Source organism: Salmo salar, chromosome 10, assembly GCF_965601325.2.
Source record: "Salmo salar chromosome 10, fSalSal1, whole genome shotgun sequence".
Taxonomy (NCBI): Eukaryota; Metazoa; Chordata; class Actinopteri; order Salmoniformes; family Salmonidae; genus Salmo; species Salmo salar.
Window position 1 is genome coordinate 73,481,912 of NC_138300.1, and position 16,608 is coordinate 73,498,519.

Genomic DNA, 16,608 nt, shown 5'->3' on the forward strand with positions numbered 1-16,608 from the left:
TGCAGCTTTAAAAATATATACTTCTGTGTATTGATTTTAAGAAAGGCATTGATGTTTATGGTTAGGTACAGTCGTGCAACGATCGTGCTTTTTTTCGCAAATGCGCTTTTGTTAAATCATCCTCCATTTGGCGAAGTCGGCTGTCTTTGTTAGGAAGAAATAGTCTTCACAGTTCGCAACAAGCCAGGCGGCCCAAACTGCTGCATATACCCTGACTCTGTTTGCAAGAGAAGTGACACATTTTCCCTAGTTAAAAGAAATTCATGTTAGCAGGCAATATAACTAAATATGCAGGTTTAAAAATATAGACTTGTGTATTGATTTTAAGAAAGACATTGATGTTTATGGTTAGGTACACGTCGGAGCAAAGACAGTCCTTTTTCGCGAATGCGCACCACATCGATTATATGCAAAGCAGGACAGGCTAGATAAACTAGTAATATCATCAACCATGTGTAGTTAACTAGTGTTTATGATTGATTGATTGTTTTTTTATAAGATAAGTTTAATGCTAGCTAGCAACTTACCTTGGCAACGTAAAGCAGGTGGTTAGAGCGTTGGGCTAGTTAACGTAAGGTTGCATCCCCTAGCTGACAAGGTAAAAATCTGTCGTTCTGCCCCTGAACAAGGCAGTTAACCCACCGTTCCTAGGCGGTCATTGAAAATAAGAATGTGTTCTTTAACTGACTTGCCTAGTTAAATAAAGGTTTAAAAAAAATAGTAAAAAATTTGGCAAATCGGTGGCCAAAAATACCGATTGTTATGAAAACTTGAAATCGGCCCTAATTAAAATAGGCTTTTCCGATTAATCGGTCGACCTCTAGTTTGAATACTTTCCGAAAGCACTATGTATATACAGTTGAAGACGGAAGTTTACATAAACTTAGGTTGGAGTCATTGAAACTCGTTTTTCAACCACTCCACAACATTCTTGTTAACAAACTATAGTTTGGGTAAGTCGGTTAGGACATCTACTTTGCGCATGACACAAGTAATTGTTCCAACAATTGTTTACAGACAGATTATTTCACTGTATCACAATTCCAGTGGGTCAGAAGTGTACATACACTAAGTTGACTGGGCCTTTAAACAGCTTGGAAAAGTCCCGAAAATGATGTCATGGCTTTAGAAGCTTCCGATAGGCTAATTGACATAATTTGAGTCAATTGGAAGTGTACCTGTGGATGTATTTCAAGGCCTACCTTCAAACTCAGTGGCTCTTTGCTTGACATCATGGGAAAATCAAAAGAAATCAGCCAAGACTGCACAAAAAAAAATTGTAGACCTCCACAAATCTGGTTCATCCTTGGGAGCAATTCCCAAATGCCTGAAGGTACCACGTTCATCTGTACAAAAAGTAGTACGCAAGTATAATCACCATGGGACCACGCAGCTGTCATAGCGCTCAGGAAGGAGACACGTTCTGTCTCCTAGAGATGAACGTACTTTGGTGTGAAAAGTGCAAATCAATCTCAGAACAACAGCAAAGGACCTTGTGAAGATGCTGGAGGAAACAGGTACAACAGTATCTATATCTACAGTAAAACGAGTCCTATATCGACATAACCTGAAAGGCCGCTCAGGAAGGAAGAAGCCACTGCTCCAAAACCGCCATTAAAAAAGCCAGACTACGGTTTGCAACTGCACATGGGGACAAAGATTGTACTTTTTGGAGAAATGTCCTCTGATCTGCTGCAACAAAAATATAACCGTTTGGCCATAATGACCATCGTTATGTTTGGAGGAAAAAGGGGGTGGCTTGCAAGCCAAATAACACCATCCCAACTGTAAAGCACAGGGGTGGCAGCATCATGTTATGGGGGTGCTTTGCTGCAGGAGGGACTGGTGCACTTCACAAAATAGATGGCATCTTGAGGAAGGAAAATGATGTGAATATATTGAAGCAACATCTCAAGAGATCAGTCAGGAAGTTAAAGCTTAGTCGCAAATGGGTCTTCCAAATGGACAATGACCCCAAGCATACTTCCAAAGTTGTGGCAAAATGGCTTAAGGACAACAAAGTCAAGGTATTGGAGTGGCCATCACAAAGCCCTGGCCTCAATTCTATAGAAAATGTGTGGGCAGAACTGAAAAAGCGTGTGCGACCAAGGAGAGCTACAAACCTGACTCAGTTACACCAGCTCTGTCAGGAGGAATGGGCCAAAATTCACCCAACTTATTGTGGGAAGCTTGTGGAAGGCTACCCAAAACGTTTGACTCAAGATAAACAATTTAAAAGGCAATGCTACCAAATACTAATTGAGTCTATGTAAACTTCTGACCCACTGGGAATGTGATGAAAGAAATAAAAGCTGAAAGAAATTATTCTGACATTTCACATTCCCAAAACAGGGAATATTTACTAGGATTAAAATGTCAGGAATTGTGAAATACTGAGTTTAAATGTATTTGGCTAAGGTGTATGTAAACTTCCGACATCAACTGTATCAGTGTTTTCGTTAGGAAAATGTGGCGCCAGACATTTGACTTGCAGCATGTTAATTTACTGGACCCATATGCATTGGGTGAGTAACCCGATTAGGGCGTCCACCCACGGTACTCAGAATGACAGCAAACATATAGATGATGGTAATTCATTTTAACAGCACATGCATCATCTTACCGAATTCTGATGCGCAGTTTGAAGATGTTACAATAACTTTCCACGTTTACTTTCTCAGCCAACAAGAGATTAATAAACTGCAAAACCACTACCCTATGTCAATCTAGTATCCCCAATAGTAGAAACGTTTACCTATTCTATTAGTCAGCTTGTGGGATGATAGAACCCAAATTCATACAACCAGTATATGAAAAAAAAAAAAAGAAGCAATGAGGCTGACGCAGCAGATCAGAAGGTTTAGCTTAAAAATGTTGATAAACTATTTTCTTCACATTATAAGCGCAGCAATGCGCATACGGCAGTTGGCTATGCACGAATGTTTGTTCCATTGTGGAATTTGCTGGAAAACGCTGTTGTCAAAAACGCACTGCACATGCAAGAGGTTTCACGTGACCTTTAAAAATGTCAATATTTTCATCTATGGAAGATCTAAAGATGCAACAACTAGCATGGGTTACTAACGTGACTAGGATTGTGCCTTTGGCAACTTGACGATGAAAGAAAGTTGAAATCCAATAGAACATGGAAGGAACATGAGAGAAATAGGCTACTTATTTCAATGACATATGGAAGTCTTTATAAAATAATTGCCTCAACGTTTATAGAAATGGATTTTGGCTATAGGCTACTTTGAAGCAAGGTAAGACATGCCTCACAAAATGAAGTAAAACATTCAGGTTTCACACAATTAAGTATATATTTTCAAAATGCGTACTGCCTCCAGTTCACATTGCAAAGTGTGACGCGCTGAAGCCGTTGCCTAATGCCTATGCACTTGAATGGCAAACACAATTCAATTACCAGTTGAGAAATAAAAATAGTAGCTCTTTAAATTGCGGCCATCAAAACGTTTTTTAACATGTGATTGCATTTAGAATTGTGCGCAATGATTGGGCTTATAAAAGCATGTTTCACTCCAGCAGCAACAGGAGCAGTATCAGCAGCTCTCTCGCTGTCTGACAGATTTTCACTCAAACTAGGCTCTTTATCTGTATTCTGTACGCCTGTGATAAATAAGAATCATAAACGACCAAACGAAAACACACAAGCACCAATTTAATTATGCAAATAAACCTATAGAACCGAAAAGCATGACCGATCAAATGCATTTACATCAACTAACTGGTATTTCTATCAATTAATAGGCTAAAAAGCATTATATTGCAATGGGCTTTTGTTATTCTCCAGGACAATTGGCCGGCGCCAATTTTATTTATTGGCTTTTTATTCCTTTTAAAAATCACGCAAAAGCCAGCTATTACGGGCTAACGTAAAACCAGAGAGAGAGCGAAAGTATGTCGTATATATCCAACTAGCCATCAATCTCTATGGTCTCTCACCTGACTCTTTCAGTCTCGCTGCCAGTTTTGACCACGGCGAAGGGCTCGGGCCGGCTCCAGTCCCAGAAGTGGAGCTCGTTATTGGTGGCGATGAGGAGGAGCTGGGCAGTGGGGTGGAAGGCTAGCGAGGCAATGGCCACGTTGCTCTCCGTGAACCAGCTCTCACTGCCACCCTGCAGAAACAAACAAGGGGATTTAATACAGAAAGAAACAAGTAGGATACAGCAACAGTGGATACAAGCGCTTGCATGATCTTTATGGGATGCGGATTCCTGTCAAAGGGGTTTATCAACTAGACTACCAATAGCAACACATTGAAGATAGACAAATTTCCTTATGATGCCTGGAGATGGACAGTGCCCTGGGGGACACCTCAACATTTACTTCTGGCGAAGACTGTGCTGTGTATGCAAGTCTTACAATCTAACATAGTAAAAGAATATACCTACGCAACTTGGCAAGCGGAGACCTGAAACTTGTGTCCTATTTTATTTTAATAGGGGTCAGTCTGTGTTTAAGAGAAGGCACTACTTACATGCAGATCCCAGATGCGGACCTCTCCGTCAAGGCACCCGGAGGCCACCAGACCTGGGATGGTAGGGTGAAAGGTCACGCACCAGGGCGTGCGGCGGTGGCCTACCAGCGAATGCAAGCACTTTCCAGTCTTCACCTCTGTGATGTAGATGTTGTGATTGACATGAGTGGAAGCCATGAGGGTCCTATCAAATTGGAGATAAGGGGGTAGAGTAAATGTTACAGCTGCTATGCCGCTTAAGGAAGCCCTGCCTCAATGCTCTCATGAATCCATTCGTGCGGCCGGGTCAGTTGAGTTCCTTACCGGTCTGGGCTGAAGGCCAACAGGAACGTCGATCGAGGGCTGTCTGGCAGCTCCACTTTCTGTGTAAGGGCAACAAACATTGCTTAATGCCTTACATGGAGGTAGCACACACATTATTAAATGCACAAATCATAGTATAATTACATATATTCAAACAGACAGTTTTTTTTACTTATGAAATTGTGATCCATCAACTGCATATTATTAGGGATTTTGAAGAACAACTCCCAAAATAGACTATAGATGATAAAGATAAGCACAGGGCATTGTTTCCATGGTGATGAGTTAAAGGCAATGGTATATTGTCCCAGATCAAAATGCCTACTGCAGCAGGTGGGTAGTGAAAGTAGTGAGAGATTGATAGCCTACTACTATTCCATATCTGTTGAAACCAAAGCAGTTTTGACTAATCCTTTGACTGGGATAGTGTGCTTCTTTCGTTTTTACCTGACTCTGCCATTTCATCCAGCGGACCTTCTCCTCCACCAGCTGTTGCAGGAGGCGCTTGGAGCCAAAGGCCTGTGAGCCGCGCTCCCGGCTGGACAGGATCCGCACAGAGTTCCTCTGATGACGAGAGGCCATGGTGGTTCTCCTCCCGTACGGGGCCACACCACCACTCTACCACTGGCCTCTCTGGCTGCTCTAGGGACAGTCACTTCTGCTGCCACCACTCGCTCGCCATGCAGAGTCTAGGCTGGGGAGGAGAAAGAGAAAATGGGAAGAGAGGGCCAAGAACAGAAGATCGTAGTTTAGTTGTGGTTGGCATAGGTTTTGCACATGGAAGTAGTTGAAGATTGTACAATTTGTTTGACAGACTACATTGAGATCATGAGGGTGTGCTGTGTTGGCCTAGACATTACATAAACTGACAGCTAGAAGCAGCACTACCAGTGAGTGCTATAGAACTACACTGAACAAAAATATAAAATGCAGGACCTGCACAGCCAGCTTCTTCACCTGCGGGATCGTCTGAAACCAGCCACCCGGACCACTGACAACTGATTTTTGTTTGCAATAAAGCCCTTTTATGGGGAAAACTGATTCTGATTGGCTGGGCCTAGCTCCCCAGTGGGTGGGCCTGGCCTGCTCTCCCAGGCCCACCCATGGCTGCACCCTTGCCTAGTCGTGAAATACATAGATTAGGGCCTAATGAACATATTTAAATTGACCGATTTCCTTATACGAACTAAAACTCAATATAATCTTTGAAGTTGTTGCATGTTGTGTTTATATTTTTGTTAAGTATATTCAGGGGATCGGTACTAAAATATCCCGTGTCCTTAAATAAGAACATCCAAGCTTGCAGCTCTCTGGCTGGCCTACATGTGCAGCCAAAGTCAAGATCTCACATCTGGAAGGCTGCCAAAATGTTGCACTCTTAAAATGTTGTCATATTTTGGTCACAAATTGACAAAACGCCACAGGCAATGCAAAACAGCACTGCTTTGCACCCTCTTAACAAGCCTTGTTTAACTTGGGCTTGGATACCCAAAGGCATTTTAAACGTGGGGAAAATTTCTACAACACTGGAGCGGGAGATTTTCCAGTAAACAAAGATGACCAACAAGAGTCATATTAGGAGCACACAATCCTTGGCAGGCAGTGCCACATTATTTTAAACCATGACGGGTGGGCCTAATTGCAATTCTAAGTAAGACAGACGTCCAAACCGGATCCAAACACGGATCATCACTGCGGTATGCAATTTTCATCAAGTCGCTTTCCAGAACGCCAATGAGTGGTGTTTCATAAGCTATCCCTGTGGCTTGTCTTAGCTCTACATTACAATCTAAGAAGAAACTGAATGTAAGTCTGTGGTGCAGAGTCACAAATAGACTCTGAAAAGCCTGTATGTGGTCAAAAAGTACCCAAATACACAACATCACAAGCATATTATTATGCAACTATGTTATTGCAACTCCAATGCTGTTATTCTAAGAATGCCAAGTGATAACAACTATGTCATATGCAGAGAACTATTTATTGAATTAGCTGTGTAGTGCTAGGGCAAAAAACAAACGTGCACCCCTTGGGGTCCCCAAGAACATGTTTGGGATATGTTGATTAGGTTAACACTGAGTGCACAAAGCATTAGGAACACCTGCTCTTTCCATGACAGACTGACCAGGTGAACGCCATGATCCCTTATTGATGTCACCTGTTAAATCCACTTTAATCAGTGTAGATGAAGGAGAGGAGACAGGTTAAAGGATTGTGTATGTGTACCATTCAGAGGGTAAATAGACAAGACAAAATATTTAAATGCCTTTGAACAGGGTATGGTAGTATCTGCCAGGCACATCGATTTGTGTGTCAAGAACTGCAACGCTGCTGGATTTTTCATGCTCAACAGTTTCCCGTGTGTATCAAGAATGGTCCACCACCCAAAGGACATCCAGCCAACTTGACACAACCGTGGGAAGCATTGGAGTCAACATCCCTGTGGAACGCTTTCGACACATTGGGGCATGGACTCTACAACGAATTGCGGCTGTTCTGAGGGCAAAGGTGTTGCTCATGTTTTGTACACTCAGTGCATGCCTATATTCATAGACTTTTTTATTTCAGCAATGTCATACTAGGTGGCTGACAAACAGTTTGAGAGTACCATGTACTGTTACCTAGCTACGATAACTTCAAAAAAGAAATAGGATTTTGGCAAACTGATTAATATAGCTAGTTAGCTAAAACCACTGCCGTAACAAGTAAATAACGTTGATAGCTAACAAGAAAATGCGTCTGAAACAGCTACGTCTAACAAACTAGCGAGTTAACGTTAGCAAATTGGCAAACTAGTTAACCAGCTAACGTTAGCCAAAAACATTTAGCCAACATTAGCTACTAACGTTACTAGCAAATGTGAGCTATCTAGAAAGCTAAGTAGTTAACGTTAACATTCGGTAAGCAAACAACCAAGAACCAACCAGAAACCCAGCTAATGGTACCGGCAAATGTTTTTTCATAACTATAGTAACGTTAGCTAATTTGTCAGTGTAGCCACCCAACGAAACCCGATAGCTAGCTAGATTATCCCGCTAAACTTGGTAACTAGCCAATTGAAAAAAACTTGCTATTAAGTTGGCTAATGTTAGTTATTTGGAAAATAGCTAAAGTTAGCAATCCTTGCTGCCAGTCCCGGATACTGTATTAGCATACCTAGCGAGCTAACTAGCTACTGTATAGAACAAAGCCGGCGATAGAACGTTAGATATGAGGCATAACAGAAACAAACTTCTTATATTCTGCAGAATCAGCTAACGACTGAGTCAAGAAGCCATTGCCTACCTTTCTTTCTTGTATTCTTGTTGAAATGTGTCATCATAGGCGTAGCTAACTGTTAGCGTAGCAAGCAAAAATGTACGGCAAGTACTAGCTTGCTACACTTGTCTTAGCCTCGACACATTAATGAATTGACCAATATCAATCTATGATAATTGCGATTGATCACATTCATATCCTCTGATAAATCTATTTCATCATATTTTCCTGGCATAGAGCAAATTCATTGTGCTAGCTATCCGTCTACTGCGTAGCTAGCTTCCCAGAGATGTGTGTCGTGAACATTTTTAGCGTGAGCAACAATAGTGGAATCGGCGATTCGCCTTCAATATAAAAGTCCCCCATTGAAACTGATAAAAAGAATAGAGGAATCATGCCACAGTTGGACTAGATTAATCAGAGCTTTCCAGCCCTGTTCATGGGGAGCTACCATCCAGTAGGTTTTCACTCCATCCCTAACTAACCTGATTCAGCTCATCAACCAGCTAACTATTACAATCGGGTGCTCTAGATTAGGGTTGGAGCAAAAACCTACAGGACAATAGCTCTCCAGCAACAGGGTTATAGAGCCCTGGACTAAATAATGATCTGTTGAATATAAACTATACTTGTCAAAAATATAAACGCAACATGCAACAATTTCAATGATTTTACTGAGTTACAGTTCATATAAGGAAATCAGTCAATTGAAATACATTTAGTAGGCCTTAATCTATGGATTTCACATGACTGGGCATAGGCCCATCCAATTGGGAGCTAGGCCCACCCACTGGACAGCCAGGCCCAGTCAATCAGAATGAGTTTTTTAAAAGGGCTTTATTACAGTCAGAAATACTCCTCAGTTTCATCAGTTGTCCCGGTGGCTGGTTTCAGACGATCCCGCAGGTGAAGAAGCTGGATGTGGAGATCCTGGGTTGGTGTGGTTACACGTGGTCTGCGGTTGTGAGGCTGGTTGGGCATACTGCCAAATTCTCAAAAATGACATTGGAGGCGGCTTATGGTAGAGAAATGAGCATTCAATTCTCTGGCAACAGCTCTGGTGGACGTTCCTGTAGTCAGCATGCCAATTGCACACTCCCTCAAAACATGAGACATCTGTGGCATTGTGTTGTGTGACACAACTGCACATTTGAGTGGTGGTTTGTTGTCCCCAGCACAAGTTGTACCTGTGTAATGATTATGCTGTTTAATCAGCTTCTTAATATGCCACACGTGTCAGGTGGATGGATGATCTTGGCAAAGGAGAAATGCTCACTAAAAGGGATGTAAACACATTTGGGGACACAATTTCAGAGAAATAAGCTTTTTGTGCATATAGGACATTTCTGGGATCTTTTATTTCATCTCATGAAACATGGGACCAACACTTTACATGTTGCATTTATATATTTTTTCAGTATAGAAATTGCACAATGGATGTATTAGACTTCAGAATTGCTTTGGTGGCATAGGCTACTTAGGCCTGGTGCTCTGGTCAGCTGATTGTTCACCCGCACCCGCCCACAATTACTAATAACCCACCCGTAACTGCCAGACTAGGCCTGTATGTGATAAAGTGACAATCTGAGGCCCACACCTGAACCTAACCCCGCAAATATAGAAATGCGGTGTAGGCCACAGTCAGAGACAGTGGAACAATTTGTTGACAGGAGGTGCAGGATTTTTTTCCTGCTGCCTGATTTAGATATGTTTCTGCTTTATAATTTCCAACATTTTGGTAGGCTATTTGTTAGTCAACTTGTCCTTAATTAGATACATGCAGCTTCTCTTCCGTCATTAGGTCTATATGTTGCCCTAGAACAGTGGTTCCCAAACTTTTTATAGTCCCGTACCCCTTCAAACACTCAACCTCCAGCTGCGTACTAGCACCAGGGTGAGCGCAGTCTCAAATGTTTTTTTGTTGTTGCCATCATTGTAAGCCTGCCACACACACACTATTCAATACATTTATTAAACATAAGAATGAGTGTGAGTTTTTGTCACTACCTGGCTCGTGGGAAGTGACAAAGAGCACTTATAGGACCAGGGCACAAATAATAATATAATAATAATCAATAATTTTGTTCTTTATTTAACCATCTTACATATAAAACCTTATATATTCATCAAAAATAGCAAATAACTCACCATAGGTTAATGAGAATGGTGTGCTTGAAAGGATGCACATAACTCTGCAATGCTGAGGTATGTAGTTGCAAAGGGCATTCGTGTCTTAGCGTGATTTGCCAAGGCAGGATACTCTGAACGCAGTCCAATCCAGAAATCTGGTAGTGGCTTCTGATTAAGTACAATTTTCACAGAACCACTTGTTGCAATTTTGTTGAGGCTCTGTTGTTCAGATATCGGTAAGTGGACTGGAGGCAGGGCATGAAAGGGATAACGAATCCAGTTGTTTGTGTCATCCGTTTCGGGAAAGTACCTGTGTAATTGCGCACCCAACTCACTCATGTGCTTCGCTATATCACATTTGACATTGTCCGTAAGCTTGAGGTCATTTGCAAAGAAAACATCATACAATGATGGAAAGACCTGTGTGCTGTCCTTGTTAATGCAGACAGAAAAGAGCTCCAACTTCTTAATCATAGCCTCAATATAGTTGCGGAGAGTACCTGTAATCCTAGATTCAGGCGAGAAAAAACATCACCCAGATAGGGCTGTCGTGTGAGAAACTCGTCATTACATTTACATTTACATTACATTTAAGTCATTTAGCAGACGCTCTTATCCAGAGCGACTTACAAAATGGTGCATTCACCTTATGATATCCAGTGGAACAACCACTTTACAATAGTGCATCTAAATCTTTTGGGGGGGGGGTTAGAAGGATTACTTTATCCTATCCTAGGTATTCCTTAAAGAGGTGGGGTTTCAGGTGTCTCCGGAAGGTGGTGATTGACTCCGCTGTCCTGGCGTCGTGAGGGAGCTTGTTCCACCATTGGGGTGCCAGAGCAGCGAACAGTTTTGACTGGGCTGAGCGGGAACTGTGCTTCCTCAGAGGTAGGGGGGCCAGCAGGCCAGTGGTGGATGAACGCAGTGCCCTTGTTTGGGTGTAGGGCCTGATCAGAGCCTGAAGGTATGGAGGTGCCGTTCCCTTCACAGCTCCGTAGGCAATCACCATGGTCTTGTAGCGGATGCGAGCTTCAACTGGAAGCCAGTGGAGAGAGCGGAGGAGCGGGGTGACGTGAGAGAACTTGGGAAGGTTGAACACCAGACGGGCTGCGGCGTTCTGGATGAGTTGTAGGGGTTTAATGGCACAGGCAGGGAGCCCAGCCAACAGTCATCATGCAAGCGGTCAGATAAGTGAAAATGATGGTCAGTAAAGAAAACTTTAAGCTCGCCTCTCAATTTAAAAAACGTGTCAATACTTTGCCCCTTGATGACCAGTGAACTTCTGTATGTTGTAAAAGCGTTACATGGTCGCTGCCCATATCACTGCATAGTGCTGAAAATACACAAAAGTTCAGGGGCCGTGCTTTAAAAAAAGTTTACAATTTTCATTCCCTTGGCAGCAAGAGCCTCTCAGTGGATGCTGCAGTGTGCGTACCCAAGCGGAGTCGGGAGAAACTACTTGCATGCACCTTACCACTCCACTATGTCTCCCTCTCATGGCTTTTGCGCCATCAGTACAGATACCAACATGAGCAGCAGCTACATTTGGCTACATACGGACCATTAGTGGAATTCCTGCGAGAGAGTAACGGTTAATGTGACTGGATGTTAATTATTTGACTACCTGTATTTGACATTGTGTTGTTATTTCGCTGAACACTAGATGGTTTAATTTTATTTTTGGCAGTGAAACGAGGCTACTCAGGAGAGAAAAAAACCTCACCCAAATGTATAGCCCCGTCAAATTAACTAAGTATTGGATTCTGTTGAATTTATATAACATTCCAATCTTTTTTAGCATGTTCTAGTCCAATTGTGCCACGATTGCACTATTTTTATCCGTTTGCATCACGGACTTGTAATTTGAAGCTGAACCGCCGATTTCACTAATGTTGCTCACTATGATGTTGTTCAAGACACACTGGTGCGTTCCAGAAAAGGAAAATGTATGAGGAAAATGATGTAGAAAAAGGCAGTTACAGTAAAGCCCTAACCCCCAAACAGTAACCTAACGTAGTAGGTGCCGTAAAAGAAACGCCTGAAACTAGATCCCCTACATACTTGACAAGAAGGAAAAAAGCTGTCGGGGGAGGTTCTCTTCTGCACTGTTCAAACAACCCAGTAAATGTGGAGGAGTTAAATCGCCTTGTTAATTAAAGTCCAAAAGCAGAAGTCGTGTCACAGGCTCTCTTAACATTTCTCCTGAAAACCTTTACACCCGGTTGTTGGGGACTCGCCGCGTCTCCGTACTCGGCAGCAAAAAAAAGGGGGTCATGGCTAGAAGGGATCCAGCTTTTGTAAAATTAACATCAAATTTGACTTTTCTTAGCAGGTTAGGAGAATATACGCAGCAGGTTAGGGTAATTAAGCTAAGGTTAGGAAAATAGTTATGACTAGGGTTAGCTAAAATCTTTTTAAAAATAACGTTAATTTGACAAAAGCTGGATCCCTTTCAGCCATGACCCAACAAGGGTCAGCCGAAGATATTAACATTTTATATATATCCAATGTCTGCCATGTTTTTGGATAACGTGATGACGTCGTCGCTGCTAGCGCTGCACCCTGTGCGCACATTTACATTTACATTTAAGTCATTTAGCAGACGCTCTTATCCAGAGCGACTTACAAAATGGTGCATTCACCTTATGATATCCAGTGGAACAACCACTTTACAATAGTGCATCTAAATCTTTTAAGGGGGGGGGGGGGGGGGGGTTAGAAAGATTACTTTATCCTATCCTAGGTATTCCTTAAAGAGGTGGGGTTTCAGGTGTCTCCGGAAGGTGGTGATTGACTCCGCTGTCCTGGCGTCGTGAGGGAGTTTGTTCCACCATTGGGGTGCCAGAGCAGCGAACAGTTTTGACTGGGCTGAGCGGGAACTGTGCTTCCTCAGAGGTAGGGGGGCCAGCAGGCCAGTGGTGGATGAACGCAGTGCCCTTGTTTGGGTGTAGGGCCTGATCAGAGCCTGAAGGTATGGAGGTGCCGTTCCCTTCACAGCTCCGTAGGCAATCACAATTTACATAATAGTCGGAACTCGGAAACTCAGACATTTCAGACTTGCTGATTCGTTAAACACGGCACGTGTATAACTACAACCAGTTAGCAAGTCGGAAATTTCAGAGTTTCCTAGTTCGACTAGCATAAAACCAGTAGATGGTGATAGCGCTGACGTCATGCACGAATTCCTATGGAAAACTCCAATATAGAGCATGAAACGTGTCAAGACCTGACCCTCAGAGCCTACCTTATTGACCCTGTTGACTCATCAGTAGGAAAGATTTGTTTCTCTTTTGGTCCATTCAACAACAGAGCGATACGAACCTTGTTTCAGCAGGATGTTGTATCTATACCTTATGTCATGTCTTATTGGAATGGATTTATTGATAATATCTGTTGGAAAAAAGTTTGGATGTTGCCACACACATACCTACTTGTTAACAAAATTAAAGACATTTCCTTTAAAATTATTCATAAATATTATTCTGCCAACCACTATATGAAGAAGTTTAAGGAAAACATCAACTCAAATTGCTCCTTTTGTAATGACCACCCAGAAACAGTGTTGCATCTTTTTTGGCATTGTATTCATGTAAGACAACTGTGGCAAGACATCAGTAGATTTATAATTGAACACATTTATGAAGGTCTTACACTATTGTGGAGAGATGTACTGCTTGGATTCTATGAATAAGCTGAAACATTTTATTGTAATTCATTTCATTATTCTTTTGGCCAAATTTCATATTCACAAATGTAAATTTACAAACAAAAAAACACATTTTCTAACTCTACAAAAAGAAATTGAACTGTATTTTAAGACAATTAAATACTCTACTAACAAAAAAGCTGTTAGAATTATAAGTGTATGTATGTCCCTTAAGGTCCTTGTGTAATGTGATATTGTACCCCCTAGCTCAATTGCCCATTGTATATTATCCATATATACTTGTGTTCCCTCATGTACTTCCTGTATTGATTTGTTGTTAATAAAAACATCTAAAAAAAATCCATATGGAGCATGAAGCTGTAAGTATTTTAATTTGAAGCGCGCCATGCTGATTGGGGCTGAAAGGCACCAAAAAATCGCAAAGGATGATGGTGAAAGTGGCTGTAACTAGCAAAGGATCATGGTCGATGTAGTCATTTTCATCCTACATGAGAGAGTCCCGTGCTTGGTCTGTGTCAGTATGTGGTCCTGTGTGATGACAAATGTAGTAGTCAGAATAGATCACTATTTAATGAAATATCTCGATTTGTAGCGATCTTAAAATAATTCATGTGGGGATCAAACTTGATCATAATAAACACATTTTAGAGCCCAAAACGTCTGTCTAAAAAAAATGTTTGGCAGTTCTGGAGATCATAATTTACATAGGCTTTTTATGGGAGACCAGGGCTTTTGGCACCAGGAATATAATTTGTATGTGGGTGCGCCGGTGCCACTATTCATTTCAGCATTATTATGACTTGACAGCAGTCAATAATCTGACTTTCTAAATGAAAATAAACCAAATATTTCTTCACTACATTCTTCTTTATATAAATTACACTTGTCAAACAGCTTTTGCTGAGAGGTGTGGGAGAGGTGTGCTCCTTTCTGTCCTATGGGCGCGTTCGAATAGATCACTTTTGTCAAGACATTGACCATCGTTGGTCACCGTTGGTCCTAATCTTTTAAAAGTCTCTCCCATAGACACAAAATGCAATAGCAGCTGGGTCTGGTCTACTTAGGAAATTGACTTCCATTGAAACATACAAAAATGAGGGAGTGGAGATGTCTTGCTTTCTCCTCTGTCTTTGACTACATGTCGTCTGTATGAACTTTACAAAAATCATGTGATCAAAGGTCATTCAGTTTTTGATGAAGTCACCTTCAAGTCGCCGAAATTGCTTTTCACCACAGATTATCCATTATAGTGACCACATACTCTAGTGACCGCTCTAATAATGAAAATACATTTCTTAAAAAATGGAAGGCAGTCAGGAAGAGGCAAGATCAGGTTGGACCATTCAAGTCAATGAGAGGGCAGATAAGCGTGTATCACCCAGGACCAGGCACTAGGGATGTCCCGTGCCTGGATGTCACGTGTCCTACTCATATCAGTACACTCGTAACTACCTGATCATGACGAAACTTCTATTTGATCAAATAAGCCAAACGCGACACTCATTGACCTCCATACAAGAACTCCTTGCTTGGTGAGTGAAAATATATAAAACGCCACCTGCTGGAGAAGACAGATTTTGGGCCCAGTTATCCCTCTCGCTCTGCTCTGTTTTCACCAACTGCACCATGCAGCCATCCCTGCATTGTGGGAGGCATTATTTGGGTGATTTTGTTTGGCCCACGCTAACATGGCTAAATATGTGTCTGAAACAGCAACCAAACAAATGTGCAATGCACTTTCCGAAGTGTGAAAGGCAGCAAGACGCAACATAGTCTGCTGGAAAACCACATGAAGAAGAAACAGGAACCAACTTTGCTGTGATTCTAAAGCCTTGTTCACAATGCAGGCCTTAATGCTCAAATACGTTTTGGACAACTAACTGTACAAACAGCAAGTTACAAGTGACCAAATTGGATTTGTGTGTGTTCAGACAGCAATCATTTGCTGACAAGGCTATGCTAGTTGTCATAGTCATGACGAGCGTGTGTGCAGTGGTGTAGGCTGATTGGCGCTTGTGCTTCCTATGCTCAGATGTTATGTAGCAAGCTAAGGTGACAACAATGTCTGCCATGGAGGCTTCCCAGTTGCTTGGAATGTTTTAAATCATAGGGTAAGAAGACTTTTAAAGCCTCAATTGATAAGATGATCCAACTTTCAAAACTAGTCCTTTTTTGGCTAGCCACAGCAGTCAACTAGCTAGCTAGGTGGCTGTTTAGCGTTCTAACACATTCACTAATTTGTTTGTAAACAATTAACAAGCTACCACATGTTCTTGTCAAACTGTAAACAGAGTAGCTAGCAAGCAACAAAATATGCCAAATAACAGTCTAAAAACCACTTGAGGGCAGATTTGAACATTCAGACAAGTCACATGGCCAGGAATCAGATTTGTATCTGACTTCAAATGCTTGAAATATCTGATTCCATGTGCTTTTTGGCTGTATATATGCAAATAGATAGGATTTCAGTTACTTCAAACTGCCAATGTGAACACGGCTTAAGAGTCATGGGTAACTGCATACATCTGAAAGTGGGCATGTCAAAAGAAGTGGGTGTATGGAAAGAGAATCATCTAATTGGGCAGATTTGGAGTCTAAAGCTACAGGGGATAAATTAGAGTGATATCTGAGAACTCTCTCTAACCAATTAATTGTACACAAGTTATGTTTTCAGTTTTTTCAGTGTGTGATATGGGGGTATCTCAGAACAGAAATTATAAGATGTTATAATTCTGTTATTGCATCAAATGGT

At 41.7% G+C, this 16,608-nt stretch overlaps 1 protein-coding gene across 1 annotated transcript in view; it reads right to left on the reverse strand.

Annotated features, from left to right (window-relative positions):
* ambra1b (autophagy and beclin 1 regulator 1b) overlaps positions 1 to 8,375 on the reverse strand; it is a 51,387-nt gene extending 43,012 nt beyond the window's left edge. The window contains exons 1-5 of the mRNA XM_014123983.3: positions 8,087 to 8,375; positions 5,249 to 5,495; positions 4,802 to 4,860; positions 4,499 to 4,682; positions 3,964 to 4,136 (exon numbers count right to left, since the gene is read on the reverse strand). Coding sequence (XP_013979458.1) covers positions 3,964 to 4,136; positions 4,499 to 4,682; positions 4,802 to 4,860; positions 5,249 to 5,383 — 551 coding nt within the window. The 5' untranslated portion in view covers positions 5,384 to 5,495; positions 8,087 to 8,375. The remainder of the gene's footprint in view (positions 1 to 3,963; positions 4,137 to 4,498; positions 4,683 to 4,801; positions 4,861 to 5,248; positions 5,496 to 8,086) is intronic.
* Positions 8,376 to 16,608: the final 8,233 nt, after the last annotated feature.